The sequence below is a fragment of the Zootoca vivipara genome, chromosome 3 (assembly GCF_965207765.1).
Source record: "Zootoca vivipara chromosome 3, rZooViv2.hap1.1, whole genome shotgun sequence".
Classification (NCBI taxonomy): domain Eukaryota; kingdom Metazoa; phylum Chordata; class Lepidosauria; order Squamata; family Lacertidae; genus Zootoca; species Zootoca vivipara.
In genome coordinates, this window is record NC_142586.1 from 8465858 (window position 1) to 8483367 (window position 17510).

General features: G+C 46.9%; 1 protein-coding gene across 1 annotated transcript in view; it reads left to right on the top strand.

Moving 5' to 3' along the window:
- Nucleotides 1-17510, top strand: part of THSD1 (thrombospondin type 1 domain containing 1) — a 20626-nt gene continuing 3116 nt past the window's right edge. Inside the window, exons 1-4 of the mRNA XM_035110226.3 lie at nucleotides 1-136; nucleotides 5490-5623; nucleotides 8872-9810; nucleotides 16210-16374. Coding sequence (XP_034966117.2) covers nucleotides 5566-5623; nucleotides 8872-9810; nucleotides 16210-16374 — 1162 coding nt within the window. The 5' untranslated portion in view covers nucleotides 1-136; nucleotides 5490-5565. The remainder of the gene's footprint in view (nucleotides 137-5489; nucleotides 5624-8871; nucleotides 9811-16209; nucleotides 16375-17510) is intronic.

The window sequence follows — 17510 nt, forward strand, 5'->3', positions numbered from 1 at the left end:
AGCTTGGCTAAAGAAGGAACAAGGTCCCTTGGCGTTGCCGTGCCATCTCCCTCATACCCTCTCCAGAGCCGTCTTTGGCACGATTTAATTCTCTCAGCCGTAATGTAGAGGAAGAAATACTTGGAAGTGGAACTGGGTAAGTATTTGATTTTTTAAAAAAATTAAATTTGTATATGTATCAGATTTGCACCCGAAGATCTCAGGGCTGTTCACAGCATAAAAACGCAAAATAAAAACGTAACATGCATGATGAAAACAAGGATGAAATGCCCGCTCCACATAAAGGACAAAGAATGGTGCCTTTGGTTAAACGCCTAAAATCATAGAATTGTACAGTTGGAAGTGACCCCGGGGTCATCTAGTCCAGCCCCCTACAATGCAGGAATCTCTTTGCCCAACCTGGGGCTTGAACCCACAACCCTGAGATTAAGTCTCCTGCTCTAGGAACTGGGAGAAACAAGCATATTCAAAATACCCTCGATTTTATCTTTAAATGTGCTCTTAGCTGTTGCTCCTTAAAGGGCTATGAGGAGTAATCAACTTCTGCAGTGCTAAATACAGAGAGCTTATTCCCAGTAAAACGGTGGCGGGGCTGAAGAAACATGTGCAGGGTTGCACTGTTAATGTTATTTTTATTGCTGTTGACTGCTTTGTGGTTTTGTGACTGTGTTTATACTAGGTTCAGTTGAAATGCACCTGTTTTTATTGTACCTGCTTTAGCAGTATGGAGCAGCTGTTGTTGTTGTTGTTTAGTCGTTTAGTCGTGTCCGACTCTTCGTGACCCCATGGACCATAGCACGCCAGGCACTCCTGTCTTCCACTGCCTCCCGCAGTTTGGTCAAACTCATCTTGGTAGCTTCGAGAACACTGTCCAACCATCTCGTCCTCTGACGTCCCCTTCTCCTAGTGCCCTCAATCTTTCCCAACATCAGGGTCTTTTCCAAGGATTCTTCTCTTCTCATGAGGTGGCCAAAGTATCACAAGGTGGCCAAAGTATCACGATCTGATGGAGCAGCTAGCCTGTGCTTAAGTTTGTTTTGAGGTATTTTAATTTGCCATTTAACATGACTGGGTCCCCCCCCCTACTCTTTTTTTTTAAAAAAAATGCATCTCCTTGCACTGCAGTTAGCTTCCACCTCTATTCCATCATAACTCTATTTTAAGTGATCTGGAATGAGTTGTGATATTAGCTCTCATTTATGTACCTGAGAGCAAATGGTTGTATCTTGCAGTCTTCTAGTCACATAGGTGTGATCTAGGGTCATCCAAGCCGCTTTGTGGAGTGCAGAGCTTAGCTCCTTATTTGCAGAGCTGTGTGCCCACACTTTGGGCTGGCTCACATTTCACCATTATTTTTAACTGTTAGCCCTTGTTTTCTCCATTTCAATTATACTGTGTTCATACTTCTGTTTGAATCCTGTCCGTGGAGCCTACCCCCCAAAGGATGAGACCAGAGACCAAAGTATGGGTTCAAATTGGCCACAACTTTATTTAACTTCATAATGTGGACAACTTGGCATAGGCCTTGGCATGTAACTCTCTCAGCCCATCCGGGACTGAGGATGTGCAGGGCAGTGAGGTGCAGTGGGAGGGGACTGTAAAGCACAAACTTGCACAGCATGCCCTCCCACCTTACCTCGGCCTGGAGCTGGACCTACATCATGCTGCCGCTCTAGGGCCAGGGACTCCCGGACTCAACCCTTTAATGGCCCTGCAATCACTACCGCATGGGGGGCGCATGAACTGTTCCTCCCCCCCCCGACTTGAAGATAGACTAAAGGATACCCTGCCAAGGCCTAAAAACCGCCAAAGTTGTAACGAAATGCTGTGGGGAAGGCGAAACCTGCCAATGCAGGGGAAATTCCTTCCCGGTTCTGAATACAGAAACCATCTTACGACCATAGGGGCGCCTGCTGACCTGGAACGCAAGCAAGAAAATATCATTAATTTTGGGAGGGGTGGGTGGGCGCACCTGGAAGAAAAGAAAACAAAGTGAGGCTTGACCGAAGGGGTTGGCCTCTTGCCCTGGCCCCGCCCCCACCAATTGGTGTCACAAACCCCGCCCACCTGTTGGGAAGGGAGGGCGGAAATTACTACACACTCATTGTGCTTCCACTGTTGAGTTTTCATTCAATCCGCATTCACACAAAGTTATCCAAAAAGCATATGCATCCTGTTATAAGATACTGCTTTTTTAAGTGTTGTTCCTCAAACCAACTGATAGGAGTCTTTAAGCAACTCCTAATTCATCTCTGGCCAATGTGTGCACACCTTTTGCATAAGGTAAAGGCATCCCATTCTCCTCAACACCGCCTGATGTATGTGCTGTGAAACGCACTGAGGGAAAAACTTCACAGCACTCCAGGGTTGCCAACTTGAATAAAATATTGTGGGGGCCCAGGTAAGTCTTGCCCTGCATAATCGATCAAATGACACAGTGCGTACACACCATTTGAATGGGAATGCCCCTCAATTTTTTTATTGTGGGGGCTGGAGCCCCCATGGCCCCTAGGAGTTGACTCCTATGCTGCACTTTAAGGTTGGAACGTGAACACAGCCTTAGAGTGCAGCAGTCCACACCTGCGCGTGTTTGAATTTGTATATGAGGAACAACTTTGGTCTTTCCAAAGTTGAATTGGGCTTATTGCCCTGACCAATGCACAGTGACTTACAAGTTTTTGGCCAGTCTTGTAGGCAAATACCCTTGCACACATTACCACAAGGGTGGAGGCACCTATTTGTTGCATTTCTTAATGTGCCAATATCATTTTTAATTGTGTGGATCATGCAGTAAGATCTTGGCCGTGCGCCTGTAAATTTCATTTACGGGTGGCTTGCGGTTTTCAGTATAATTTCATCCTGAGGTCAGATACTCACTACAATAGCAGCAGTATCTGATTTTTTTTCCCAGTGCAGTCAGAGAGGCATGAGCTGTTTGTGGATTGTTTTCCTTCCTTCTGTGTCGCTCATACTTCCCTTTTTAAACAATGGGTGGGCCTCACTTTTCCTGAGTACCACCAGTACACATCTTGATGGTCTTTGGGAGTTTATGCTGTTACCACGGCTAGCAGAATTCCAGCTTTAGCTTTGCTGTTGGGATTGACAGCTGTTTGTGCGTTTATGTGCATTAATTTTCCATAATGAAATGATTCAACTCTGTAATCCTAAAAGAAGCATGTTCCCTTAAGAGGGTTAACATGACATTGGTGTGGTTTTGTAGCATGCTAAAAATACAACAGTAGCTTCCACTTCTCTATCACTTTTCTCTAATCTTCACACAGAGTATTCTATGAAGAAGCATCCTGCTACCCATGCTTCTGTACAAGAGGAAATGTCTCACTATGGGTTTTTCATATCTTGACCCTAACACTTCCTATTCTAGGCCAGGGTGTGCCAAAAGCTGACACCAGTGCTATGTCACACTCTTTGCATGCAATGCTAAGCACAAGTGAGTTTTTAAAGCAAGAAATGAAAATAGTAGTCCCTTAACTCCTCCTGCAGTCCTATTGCTGCTATACTACTCAGAACAAAGCCATGGTTTGCCAATAGTGTTAGGTGCAAACCAGTGCAAACATGGTTTGTCATGTTTCAGACAAACCATGAAGTGTAGCCAAGCGAAGAAGGTTCACACGTAAAACTAAACTAAAACTAAACCAAACCATGACTTAGCTCTGGGTAGCGAGGCAGCAGCAGGACCAGGGGAGGAATGAGGTTGTTGTGATCTTCATTCTATGTGTCGTGGTCCCATCCCACAGAATGACAGTGGCTCTTACTCGAGAGTAAGGAAGAGAACTTTATTCAGGTTATAACAGTAACAGGCTCAGCACCAAGCACAAAGTCCAGAAGTCAGGATTCCAGGGTACACAAGCAAGTCAAGAGATGCAGGACCGAACTGAAGCAACCAAGATGTCCCAATGGTTGCCGTATCCCTCCTGTCAAGTTTTCGAAGATGAGGCAGGAGTGAGCTCACTCACGAGACTGCCGCAGGTTGAGATGTGTGTTCTGGATTGTTTTATTTGATGTTTTAATGTGTTCTAAACTGCTTTGAGGATTTCCCCCCCTTTAAAATATAAAGCAGTATAGAAATGCACATAGGCATTCTATTGTGGCGACCATAAACTAGGTTTAAGGTGCCAGGTATTTGGCAATCAGCTTACACACCTGAGTTTCTAACGCTTTACACTCCTGTCGCCAATAAAAGCGTTAAGACTATGTTGGCAGTCTTATTATGAGACACCCATGAGTTGCATGTGGCAAGCCTATGCATGTTGACTTGAAAGGAAGCCCTACCGTGTTCAGTGAGACTGGCTTCCATGCGTAGGATTGCAGCCTGAGGTCCAGAAATACAGAGCTGTTTCAGCCACCTGGGCATCCATGCAATCTTGCGCCCTCTTTAAAAACAATCAGTTCAGTCTGGCTATTTGCTCTTGAACCAATGGAAGTAGCAGGCTATCAGTATAATAGGTACTGTCTGGGCAGTGTTCATGCGTAGGATGATGTGTCTTTACGATGTGTCAGTTGCCTCACACAACCAATTTAAATTGGTTTCCCAGCTGCTAAAACGTTAGAGTTACTTCTTTGCGTTTCCACAGATAGGAGCATAGAAAAGTGCTTTACACTGAATCAAGTCATTGGTCCATCTTGCTCAGTATTGTCTACACTGACTTGCAGCAGCTCTGTAAGATCTCAGGCAGGGGCCTTTCCCTACCCATCCATGCTGAGGTTTGAATCTGAGGCCTTCTGCATGCCTAAAGGTAAAGGGACCCCTGACCATTAGGTCCAGTCGTGACCGACTCTGGGGTTGCGCGCTCATCTCGCATTATTGGCCGAGGGAGCCGGCGTATAGCTTCCAGGTCATGTGGCCAGCATGACAAAGCCGCTTCTGGCAAACCAGAGCAGCACATGGAAATGCCGTTTACCTTCCCGCTGTAGCGGTTCCTATTTATCTACTTGCATTTTGATATGCTTTCGAACTGCTAGGTTGGCAGGAGCTAGGACCAAGCAACGGGAGCTCACCCCATCACAGGGATTCAAACCACCAACCTTCTGATCAGCAAGCCCTAGGCTCAGTGGTTTAACCCACAGCGCCACCTGGGTCCTCATCTGCATGCCTAGCAGATGCCCAATTACTGAGCTACAGCCTTTCCCCAATATTAGTTCCTTTGGAGAAGTCCAGCTTCTATGTGACAAGAGTCTCTCTTCCTGATTGCCTGTTTGTGTGAAGTCATTCTAGGCTGCTGAAAGCAGCAACTCTGTGTGTATATCCATGTTAGCGCACATTTATAATCCAAGTACTTAAACTTGAGATACCGTCTATAATTTTAACTCAGCGAAGTCAAGAGCATGGTGAAATGGCTGCTGCGTGTATTCAATAAGCAGAAGGAAAAAACGTTTGTCAAAATAAATTTTAGAGTTTTGCTCTTCGAGGAAAATCTTAAAAGGCTGTTCAGAAAAATCCTCTGGGGTTGTTTTTTTTTTTTTTACTGTAGTTGCAAAGACAGAACAGACATTGGATCTGGAACAGGACATGAGGAATAAAAGGAACAGGTAGCCCTTCTGATCAGAATGAAACAGATGCTGAAAGATTTTTCAAATCTACTGCTAGTTGTGCTCTGTGATTATGGTGAGTATTCGGTGTAAGCCGTTAGAGACAATTCGCTATGTTTATTTTGGAATCTCTTATAAATGGGTGGCTTGATGTGAACAGAAGAAGAAAGAAAGAAATGTGAATAAAGTGTTATAATAATGTATTGGTTTGCACCTGTAAAGAATACTATGCACAGTCTTCTAAAGATTCTAATAAAAGATGGAAAGGACTATAGCCGTGTTTTTCTCTAGCAATATGGCTGGAAAGTCAAATCTTGCTCCAATCAACCCTTTATTTCATGGGTGGAAAACCTCTAGTCTAAGGACCTTTCCCCCTAAACCTCGTCCATCAGCTGACATCAGTCACCTTCTTTTCTTCCAAGTTTTAACACACCTTCCCTTCTCCCCCCCCCCTTCGTAGTAGAAACTGTTCTTTTTCTTTTCAGTCACTGAAGATTCTCACCTGACCTCCTTTTCTCCAAGCTAAGCATTTCCAGACCATAGCTCCTTCAACCTTTCGCCCTCTAATTTTGTTTTGCGCAGTTTTTAAAATATGTACCCAAAATAGAGTACACCAGAGACGGCATTAAGAGGTATTGCTGAGAAATACACAGTACGTGGCTGGAAATAATGTACTGATATTTATTTATAGCATTTCTGCTGTACTCTTCAGCTGGAAAAGGCTCCCAGAGCAGCTTGTGGATATCAGTAATGACTGCCCCACTCCTCAGGCTTACATTCTGAAAGGCATGACACTAAAGGGAAGAAAGGATTGGGGGGCGGGACCCAAACTCTGGCACTCATTATTAGTTACACATTTGTTTAAAGGTAAAGGGGTAAAGGGACCCCTGACCATTAGGTCCAGTCGTGACCGACTCTGGGGTTGCGGCGCTCATCTCGCATTATTGGCCGAGGGAGCCAGCGTACAGCTTCCAGATCATGTGGCCAGCATGACAAAGCCGCTTCTGGCAAACCAGAGCAGCGCACGGAAATGCCATTTACCTTCCCGCTGGAGCGGTACCTATTTATCTATTTGCACTTTGACATGCTTTCAAACTGCTAGGTTGGCAGGAGCTGGGACCGAGCAACGGGAGCTCACCCCGTTGTGAGGATTTGAACCGCCGACCTCCTGATCAGCAAGCCCTAGGCTCTGTGGTTTAACCCACAGCGCCACCTGTGTCTCACACATTTGTTTAGCTCCCAGCAACTGAAATACCTTCTCAGAAATGGCTACAGTGCAGCTGGATGCTGGCTTTTTGGGGTGGGGCTTTGTCCTTCTGGGGCCCAGACATTATCTCATCAGGGCCTGCATGAAAAGCAGTTATTGGGTGTTCAGGTAACACCACGGTCCCTAGAGTTGATGGATCTGCCGCAGAAGGATGGTTATCGTTCAAGAATTAGCCCTCTGTCCCAATCTTCCTAGAATTTGCCATGATGGACCCCAGCAGGGGTGGAACTACTATGAAACTAATGCAGCTTACGTTTTGGGGCCCATAAGCCTGGAGGTCCCCAGAAGCAATTTGCAGAAGCTGCAAATTAACAAAACAGATATTCGAAGCAACTCAACCCTCAACAGTTCCTGCTTTCACATTTGCTATATGAGCATGTGAGAGCAGACAAATGGCCAGATACGGTGTTGATGTGTAAATCAGCATCAATTCCCTGCTCTGCTCCCCCAGCAAAGGAATATATGTATTTGGACACACACACACCCCACCAGAATCAAGCCAGCTGCAAAAGCTCAGATTTCACCTGTTGGACTCCTATACATGTTGAGCAGGCTAGAGGACAGGATAGATCTCTGTGAGACACCACGGGGAATAGATAATAGAGGGTCCTGCCTTGTGGGAGCCGAATCCTTCGCTTCTGGCTTTTGTCAGTTTAATTTTCGCGTCTAAATTCCTTCTCTTTCTCTCTGTGATGCGAAGGCTAAATGAAATATTCATAAGCTCTGTCACAAAAGAAACCTTCAAAAAGAACCCTGGAGCATATTATTCCGTTTTTTTCCAACTTGGGTGGTATTTTCTAGAATTCTTCTTCAGATGCCACCTCCCTTTTCATTTTTATCTTAACTAATATGCAATGTAAATGAAGCATTAGTGGGTCACGGTGAAGGCAGGCATGGCAATGGCTTGTAGAGCTCAAAGGCGGTGGCGGGTGGGGAAATTGCTCACCAAGCATCCTTCTCTTCCTGCCCCGTTGGTTAAATAGTTCAGAAGGAAGTAGACAGGTGAGCTCATCACCCACAGACTTCAGGGTCCTTTATTACAGTGAAGATGCTCCAGGTTCTTCAGGCCTTTCCAGCTTTCCAAATGGTATTATGTTTTAAGACAGGCACCCCCAAACTTCGGCCCTCCAGATGTTTTGGACTACAATTCCCATCTTCCCTGACCATTGGTCCTGTTAGCTAGGGATCATGGGATTTGTAGGCCAAAACATCTGGAGGGCCACAGTTTGGGGATGCCTGCTTTAAGACATTTGAATACTAAGGGCTATTTTTGTGTTGGAGGTCAACTTTGTTCTCTTGTAACTTTCTTTCAAATCCGTGTTAGGGAATGTTAAAGGGAAATACTGTGGGATAATTCGAAAGGTTTGTGGGAGGAGCAAAATACTTAAAAATCATCAACTGGGTATATTTTCTCCCCTAAAAATACTGCGGTACGTTCATAGGGGAAATGCTGGAAAGGGTTAAATTGTGTTGATAGGAATAAATGAACACCTCCCATTCATGGCCAACATGATAGGCTGAACTTTACAGTTGACCATAAGATGCTAAGGAGTTCAGAAAGTGTTACTGAATTTCTAAACCAATGATTGAATAAAATCTCCTTTTCTCCCTGCTCCCTCACACATTTCCCTTTATTAATACTTCACAAAATTGCATGTAAGTAAATTTTGATGTGTTGTCTGGAAGTTTGATATTGTTTTAAAAGTTTGCATATCTATGTGGAAGTCTTCTGAGATAGGCATTGGGACCAAAAGCATTGTGGATGCAAAGTCATTTCTGCTGTGGATTCGGTAGTATCTTGGAGCATGCATGTAATGTATTGGGCAAATTTAGGCTTCTAAAGCCTCTTATAACCAGCTGCATCTGCCTGTTGCTGAGTAACTGACCGCCAGCAGATTGAAATTGAGAATGTTTTTGGGAGCTGCTTGTTAGTGCAGTGTGGAGGTTACATTGGATTTCCTGAAAAAAACCCTCTTAAATCTCCCTATCTCCTCCCCTTCCCCTTGCATTGATTCTTTCTGTTCAACCATTGACCTTATCAAATACCTTCTTTTTAGTTCTTGGAGCCGTGGAGTATCTCCTCTTGGAGCAGCCAATTCACGTAGCTTTGAGCAATGGCACTGTGTCGGTTGGCTTCCAGAATTATTATGACAGCAACGTGACATTGAAAAATGGTTCCATCCTGCTCATAGATGCCAGCACCAATCAAACTGTCACCAGAAAACAGCTTCTGCAAAACCAATACCAAGATATTGTTGTCTTTGAGTGCTTCCATTTTAAGAGTGCTGGGAACTACTGGTTCAAAATGGCTCCTGAGAACCAGTGGAACGGAGAGAAGACTCCAGTGAGTGTGGTCTGGCCTGTATTCCACTTCGATTTGAGGAGGGCTTCTGAAGCAGTTGAGTCTTCCCTTCAGCTCAGGCTGTTTACCGACGAGTATTTGTGTCCGGTGAATAAGACGGTGGTTTCTCTGGATGTTATACTGACCAGCCGCTTCTATGAACTAGGAGAACAGATCTCGAACGAGACTGTGGGACTGAGAACTAGCAAAGAGCTTTCTCTTGCCAGGTCCCAGTGGGTGACGCTTGACTGTCGCTTGGTTGGCCAAGAAGCCTACATGACTGTATTCCTGAAATCAGCAGAGACCAAATCAGTCATTGCTTCGGAAGGGCCTATTGATCTCGTGCACAGATTTGGGTACAAGCTGGTCGTGGCAGGAGAAGTGACATGTGAGTCTTCGGTTGTGGTTTCTGTCATTCCTCCTCCCTGCACTTCTCCTGGTGGGAACATTGCTGTGTTCAAAGACCTTGGGCCTTCTGGTCAGAGGGCGTTAAGGCTGCAGGAAAGTGTCATGAATCCAAAGGACGGCCAGATAGAATTCAACTGCACATTGTTCGACGAGGGCGCAAACAAATACTGCTTTGAATTTAGCCTTTTGCACAGAGACAATGCCCCGCCAAGAGCGAGAGAATGTGTGCTAATCCAAAGGAATGTTGGTCTGTATTACCTTTTGAGAAAGGCTTCATTTGAAAACCCAAAGGATTATGAGATGTCTTTGTGATTGCATGCCGTGCATCTGTGCATCGTAGAGCCTGGAATATGATTGCATTTGCAGCGTGACCCACCCCCAATGCAGAGCTGTGAGCACAGGATAGGACCCCCATAAAACACGACGATAAAGCCCTTTCACTGCCCCTTAACTAGATGAGCGGCAGGAAGACCAGACAAAGGCTGGCAGGTGACAAGGATGGGAGGCGATGGCAGGGAAGAGCTTTGTAATACCTTATGGGAAACCCCTCTTGTAGTGGAGAGGGGTTGGGCCATTGGTTTAATCTCAGCTTTTTGCTCATTTTCTAAAATGCCTGGTCTCATTCTGATGATAATGATGATGATGTTGTTGTTATTATTATTGTATTTATACCCCGCCCATCTGGCTGGGTTTCCCTAGCCACTCTAAGTGGCTTACAACACATCTAAAACATAATAAAAACATAAAAACTTCCCTAATCAGGGCTGCCTTCAGATGTCTTCTAAAAGTCAGATAGTTGTTTATTTCCTTGACATCTGAAGGGGGGGGGGTGTTCTACAGGGAGGGTGCCACTACCAAGAAGGCCCTCTGACTCATCTCCCTGCTTTGCCAAAAGGGATTCTAGATAGCCTCGGGCAAGCCGCTGTGAGCATCAGCTCAGACAGGGAGTCCCCAAACCCTTAGAGCAGGGGTCAGCAAACCTTTTCAGCAAGGGGCCGGTCCACTGTCCCTCAGACCTTGTGGGGGACCGGACTATATTTTTTGGGGAAAAATGAACAAATTCCTATGCCGCACAAATAACCCAGAGATGCATTTTAAATAAAAGGACACATTCTATTCATGTAGAAACACCAGGCAGGCCCCACAAATAACCCAGAGATGCATTTTAAATAAAAGGACACATTCTACTCATGTAAAAACGTGCTGATTCCCGGACCATCCGCGGGCCGGATTGAGAAGACGATTGGGCCGCATCCGGCCCCCGGGCCTTCGTTTGGGGACCCCTGCCTTAGAGCATGGGTAGGCAAACTAAGGCCGGGGGGGCGGATCTGGCCCAATCACCTTCTCAATCCGGCCTGTGGACGAACCGGGAATCAGCGTGTTTTTACATGAGTAGAATGTGTCCTTTGATTTAAAATGCCTCTCTGGGTTATTTGTGGGGCATAGGAATTCGTTCTTTTTTTCTTCTTCAAAATATAATCCGCCCCCCTCCCCAAGGTCTGAGGGACAGTGGAGCGGCCCCCTGCTGAAAAAGTTTGCTGACCCCTGCCTTAGTGAAAAGGGCTTGGAGGAAAGGTAGAGCATCACTGGTCACATGCAGAAGGTCCCATGTTCAATATCTGGCATCTCCAGGGTAGGGCTGTGAAAGACTCCATAGCTCAGGCACTGATATTGCCAAGGTTGCAGGTTCAATTCTCATTAACAGACAGCTGGATATTCATGCACTGCAGGGGGTTGGACTAGATCAGGCACCCCCAAACTTCGGCCCTCCAGATGTTTTGGACTACAATTCCCATCATCCCTGACCACTGGTCCTGTTAGCTAGGGATCATGGGAGTTGTAGGCCAAAACATCTGGAGGGCCGCAGTTTGGGGATGCCTGGACTAGATGATCCGCAGGTACCTTCCAACTCTGTGATGCTGTGATTACCTTCTTAAAGCTGCTGCTGGACAGTGTGAAGAATATTGAGCTCTACGGACCAGTGGTCTGACTCTGTGTGCAGCAGCTTCCTCTCTTCCTATGTCAGAAGACTCCCTGGTGCGTGCTCATAGTGTGTTTGGAGACATGCACCTCCCCTTTACAATTCACAGCAGCAAGCCACGAGTAGAGCACTTGCAGTGTGTAAAGTCTGAAGCACGTCTGGTTCTCAGCTTAGCTCACCCTGCAGAATTCTTGGGAGGAAATGAACTACAAGGCCCTTTGCATCTAGTCAAGTGTAACCCAGGCGATTGGTAATAAGGGGGCAGCTGTGAAGATGTTTGATCACATTTGCCTAAGGGAATGGGGGACCGCATGTCCTGCGCACATGTCCTGCGCACTACAAGATTGACTGCAGAGCGCAAATGCAGGCTGCTTTACCATGTTCCTATGCTTCAGTTGCTATCAATGCATAGCTGCCAAGTTATCCCTTTTTTAAAGGGATTTTCCCTTATGCTGAATAGGCTTCCTCGCGAGAAAAGGGAAAACTTGGCAGCTATGTCAATGCAGAGGCTGCACTTTGTGGGGGAAATGTCAATTCCAACCAGCTGAATGAGTGTGAGCTGGGAAAGGTGTGGATTGCTGCCGGCTGATCTTGTTAAAGCCTCCTTTCAGAAGGGCAGGGCAGTCTCACCCCTGCCATTAGCTGGCAATTGCTCCAGAAACCATCCCTGACGCTGATTATGTAGCTGCCTGTTACCTAATCTCTCTAGCTTCTCTTTCTTTTGAAAAGGGCATGGCAAGATACCTTGAAGCTTCAGGCACAGTTAGGAAGACAGGACGAGTCACCACTGGGAGAATCCACCTAATTCATTAGCAGTGGGTGCAGCCTAGGAGTGCCATCTTTTCATATTCATCTTTTCCCTGTGCTTCTTAGCAGCGTGGCATGCAGATTCCTTGCATTGCAGGGAGCTGGACCAGATGACCTCTGTGGTCCCTTACAATTCTATGATTCCATGTTAAAACAGGAATGAGGAATGTGTGGTCCTCCCAGATGTTGGACTACAGTTCCCATTCACACACCCACACCCCGGCCATGCTGTCTGAGGCTGGTGAGAGTTGGAATCCAAAAACATCCCAAGCTTCACAGGTTCCTCAATTGATACCCCCCCTCCCCTTTTTAATCTCCATATCAGAAAAAGATCCACATGTTTATTTTCTCCTGTTAAAGTGAGGTCACCTTTTCCACACCTGTTTTCTCTCTGGCCCCACCAGCCTCCTGCCTTCTGCTCTCATTTGCTGCTTAGCAAAATGAATGTTCTGGTGGGCGATGGGGCCATGAGATGAGCAGGAAGAAGAAGCTTTATTGAGTGGGGAGATAGATGGCTTTTTGCTGGCCAGCATCTCGGACCTTTCAGTTGGATAACTAAGAAGGACTCTGTGTTACTGAGGAACACAAGAGGTGTGTTTATGAATCTACACCAGGGGTCCCCAGACTTACCGGCGTTTGGGCCGGTTCCCACCGCGCCGATCGCACGGCGGGCCGGAGGGCGGGGGAGCGCGCGCCTGTGCGGGCCAGCGGGCGGGGGAGTGCGCGCCCGTGCACATGCGCACGGGTGCTTACTGGCGTGGCGGCGCGCTTCCAGGGTGGGAAAAGCGCCGAAAATCCGTTGTGCGCATGCGCGTGGGCCTCCCCCGACCCGGAAGTGCACCAGAAATGACTTCTTCCGGGTCGGGAGAGGCCCATACGCATGCACACAAAGGATTTCCGGCGCTTTTTCCCCAACCCGGAAGAGCGCTGCCGCGCTGCGCACCGTAAGAGCGGGTGGCAGCGGCGGGCGGCGGGGGTCGTCGCGGGCCGGATTGGCAGGCTAATTGGGCCACATCCGGCCCCCGGGCCGTAGTCTGGGGACCCCTGATCTACACTAACATGTTCTGCTTGCACCCATCAGTCCCAGAAAACGGAGCCTGGTGGCTGTGGTTCTTTTATTTGGGCTGTGGGGAGTTACCAGTGGTCCTCCAGATGTTGTTGGACCACAATGCCCACCATACCTGACAATTGACCACACTGCCTGGGATGTTGGAGGACAACAACAACTGGAGCACCACAGGTTCCCCATCCCTGATTCAGAGGTTCCATCTTGTCTGGGTGGAGTCATTTGCAGATGTGCAGGTGACCGCAATGCAGCTGTGACCTACAGCTTTTTCTCCTCTATAATAATAATAATTTATCATTTATACCCCGCCCATCTGGCTGGGTTTCCCCAGCCACTCTGGGCGGCTTCCAACAGAAAAATAAAACACAGTAATCTATTAAACATTAAAAGCCTCCCTAAACAGGACTGCCTTCAGATGTCTTCTAAAAGTCTGGTAGTTGTTTTCCTCTTTGACATCTGTTGGGAGGGCATTCCACAGGGCAGGCGCCACCACCGAGAAGGCCCTCTGCCTAGTTCCCTGCAACTTGGCTTCTCACAATGAGGGAACCGCCAGAAGGCCCTCGGTGCTGGACCTCAGTGTCCAGGCAGAATGATGGAGGTCCTCTGCATCTTTATTATGTACAATCTTAGCATAGTGCTAATGTGGCACATGGGCCAAATGAAACTCAGTCCAGATGAGGCTGAAGCAGTATTGACCTAGTGTTGAGATAGCATCTGACTTTGGGGCTGGTTCCCACACGTACATGCTCGAAATTTCTTAACACTTGATGTGTGCAAGCTTAATGAGTGAATTGCCCTACCTGAGAAGTATTGTGTTTGAGTTGACATTGGGTGATAATAGTTTCTACCTGTGGTGTTGTGGTCTCATTTGCTTATGTAATTTAGGAACCAAGGGTTGTATTCAACAGTGATCTAAGCTGCTTGTTCCATAAGCGCAAGGATTTCTCTTGTGCAACAAAACGTTCTCCCCCTGATATCTCCCAACCCTCCAGCTCAGATTTGGGAATGGCTTTGGTGCACATGCAGAGGGGGGACAGGGAAGATCCCATTGTACCGGTACTAGCAGTAATCCTTGCACAGTTACTTAGTTAATACTGCTCCTAGGTATCTGCCTTACATCCAGTCTGTTCTGACTGACAGTGGATCACCAAGATCTCAGGAAGAGATCACTCTGCTGCTTGGTATTTTATTGCTAACATGAAATGCGAAGGATTGAACCTGGAATACACACAAAACTTCGGCTCAGCACTGAGCTGTGGCCCTCCCTTATTTATTTATTTATTTATTTATTTATTTATTTATTTATTTATTTATTTATTTATTTTAAAAATAAATAAAGGAGTAAAAAGGAGTAATACAAGGGTATATAAAAACAAGAATTCAGACAAATGAAAAGGGTCCGATCTTATGTGTCACAAGTGTTTATAATCTATCCTCTTGCAAAACATCAGGGCAGTGTACAAGAGCATTAAAAACATTTAAAAGCAATGCATATCAATTACTAAAATGACTGGCTAATTCAGGGACATTTTAGACAACTGCATAGGCCTATGGGCGTAAAAAAAAAGTCAAAAGATGTCAAAGAGAAAAACAACTACCAGACTTTTAGAAGACATCTGAAGGCAGCCCTGTTTAGGGAGGCTTTTAATGTTTAATAGATCACTGTGTTTTATTTTTAGCAAGACGTCCGAAGCAACTGATGTTTGCAGCTTTATGTATGGCAGAGGAAAGGGCATCCCATAATACAGACAGAACAGTGGCCAGCTTCCAGGTCACTGTTCTGTTGCTGCTTAGATGTTGTCGCTTGATGCTGTTATCAGTAAGTGAGCAGCTGAACTAGTCCTTGGACCAAAGACAAATTGCAACCGGAATGCTTCATTTTCCCACAAGGTGGAGACTTCTATCCAATTTAGACGTTCCCAGTGTCAGTCACGCCCTCACAGCTCCAAGCCAGAACTATTGCGACACATGCTGGATACTGCAGCTGGGGTCGAAGGCAAAAACTTAACTTCTCCAGAGGGTTGGGCCACAATATGTTTGTTGCTCAGAGTGCCTGGTGCCTCACGAGCACTCTTACTTTCTGAGAGGTATTGTGTTCTATAATAGTTCTGCCTGTGGTGTTTTGGTCTCATTTGCTTACGAAAGTTAGGAACTTGCCGATACATGGCTGGCCGCATCTGTCTTCCATGCAGTGTGTAGGGTAGATGACGGAAGAGGCATTGCTGTTACCCCTGGCAACCAGCCCTGGGGTATCTGATAGGTGGAATGGTCAGCTCACCGCAAAGACACACTTTCTGGAAAGGCCTCTCAGCCTGGAAAGTGTTGCCCTTCAGGTGACCATCCGTATTTAGTTTGGGTACAATGGCAATGGAGGGCCTGTGTGGCCTTTCAGATGTTGTTAAGCTACAGCTTCCATCAGCCCCTGCCAGCATGGCAAATTGGCCAAGCGTGATGGGTGTTGTAGTCCAACAACATCTGGAAAGCCGCAGGTTCTCCATCCCTCGTGTAAGACTGCTATCTGCATCTTAGCGAATCACCCAGGTCCTTTGCTATCCCCACTTCCTGCTGTATCCAGCACCCATTTTACAGTCCTGTTTGCATGCGGGAGAACTTCCGCCCTGTAAGAGATTGAAAGACTGGATCTGCCTACTAATATCTAGTGACTAATATCTAGCCTACTAATAGAAGGCTGAGGGTCAGATTTGAATGCACCCGTTTTCAAGGCTAGCAATTTTCTGTCTCTTTAATGGAAGATATCCCTCCAGTAATGCAGAGTTTGTGTATTCTCACAGGATCCTGGGGACTTTGGCAGGCCTGGAGCCCATGTAGTGTGACTTGTGGGGACGGCACCCGAGAGCGCTATCGAGAATGTCTCGCGTCTTTCCCGTTCCCTATCAAGCAAGGCTGTGCTGGGAGACAGCAAGAAACGTCTCTCTGCTCCTTGGAGGAATGCTCCAGTACGTACTCTTTATGTTGAAATTACATTCTCACTCACAGCAAGCCTGGGGAAAGGGCAGGATAGAAATAAATAAAACAGCAACAATATTATGGGGACGATTGTCTTTGTGAAACCTCAGGAAGGGCAGAAGTGAAGGAAGAAGACCCAACGGGTAGAGCTAAAAATGTTCCATAGGCAGACACGCAACGTGGAGGTGTCATTTAAGAATGACATACACACCTGCAGAATGCCGATGCTTGAACTTCTGTGGTTAAGTTTTCCCATCTGTATCCCGATGGTGCCTTGCCCCCAAACCCTGGCAGACTCTTGGCTCTCAGATTTCAGAGGTGCCTTGCACGACACTAAAATTCATCCCCCACACCTCTCGCACGCTATTCTGAAGCATTGTTTTGGCGCCCCCTTCAGTGGGGCGCTCAGCACAACTGCCCTGGTCACACCACCCTAAAACTACCTCTACCCCAAACTCTTAAGGACTGTGTCCGGCAGCTTCCTCAGATCAAAAGACAGAAGATGAAGGCGCAAGGAACATTTTTCTCAGGATGTGATGAGCATTGCTACCTGTTCAGCAATATACCAGTAAATTTTTATCTTCTAGGACTGCTTCATGTGTGTAGTTCTGTTCTGGGGGTTGCATTAAGGTGATGGGCAGGTTGCTATTTAAAGTACCGTGTTTCTCATATTATAAGACACCGTCTTATATTTATTTTTCCTCAAAAACACACAGCATGGCTTATTTTCAGGGGATGTCTTATTTTTATTACGTATGGTACAGCAAGAAGCTTCGTCGGATCCGGCTCTGTCGGGTGGGGTGGGGGAAAGGCGAAGGAACGATCCTGCACCTTTCCCCCACCGCTGCCAAGCCCCATGCTGGCGACAAGCGGCAGCGGGGGAAGACCTTCCCCCGCCGCCGCATCTTGCCTGCCTCCCCCGGCACTGAACGCAACTTCGGAGACCTCCGAAGTTGCGTTCAGTGCCGGCTTTTCGCAGCAAGACGCGGCGGCGGGGGAAGGTGGCAGGGCGTCCGTCTGAGGCAGCCCAGAGAAGCCGCTGCCTCGTGTTGGAGGCTTCGTGGCTCCTCTTCGTGGCAGCAGCATCTTCCTTTTCCTCCCACCACAACCCGGTACGGCTTATTTT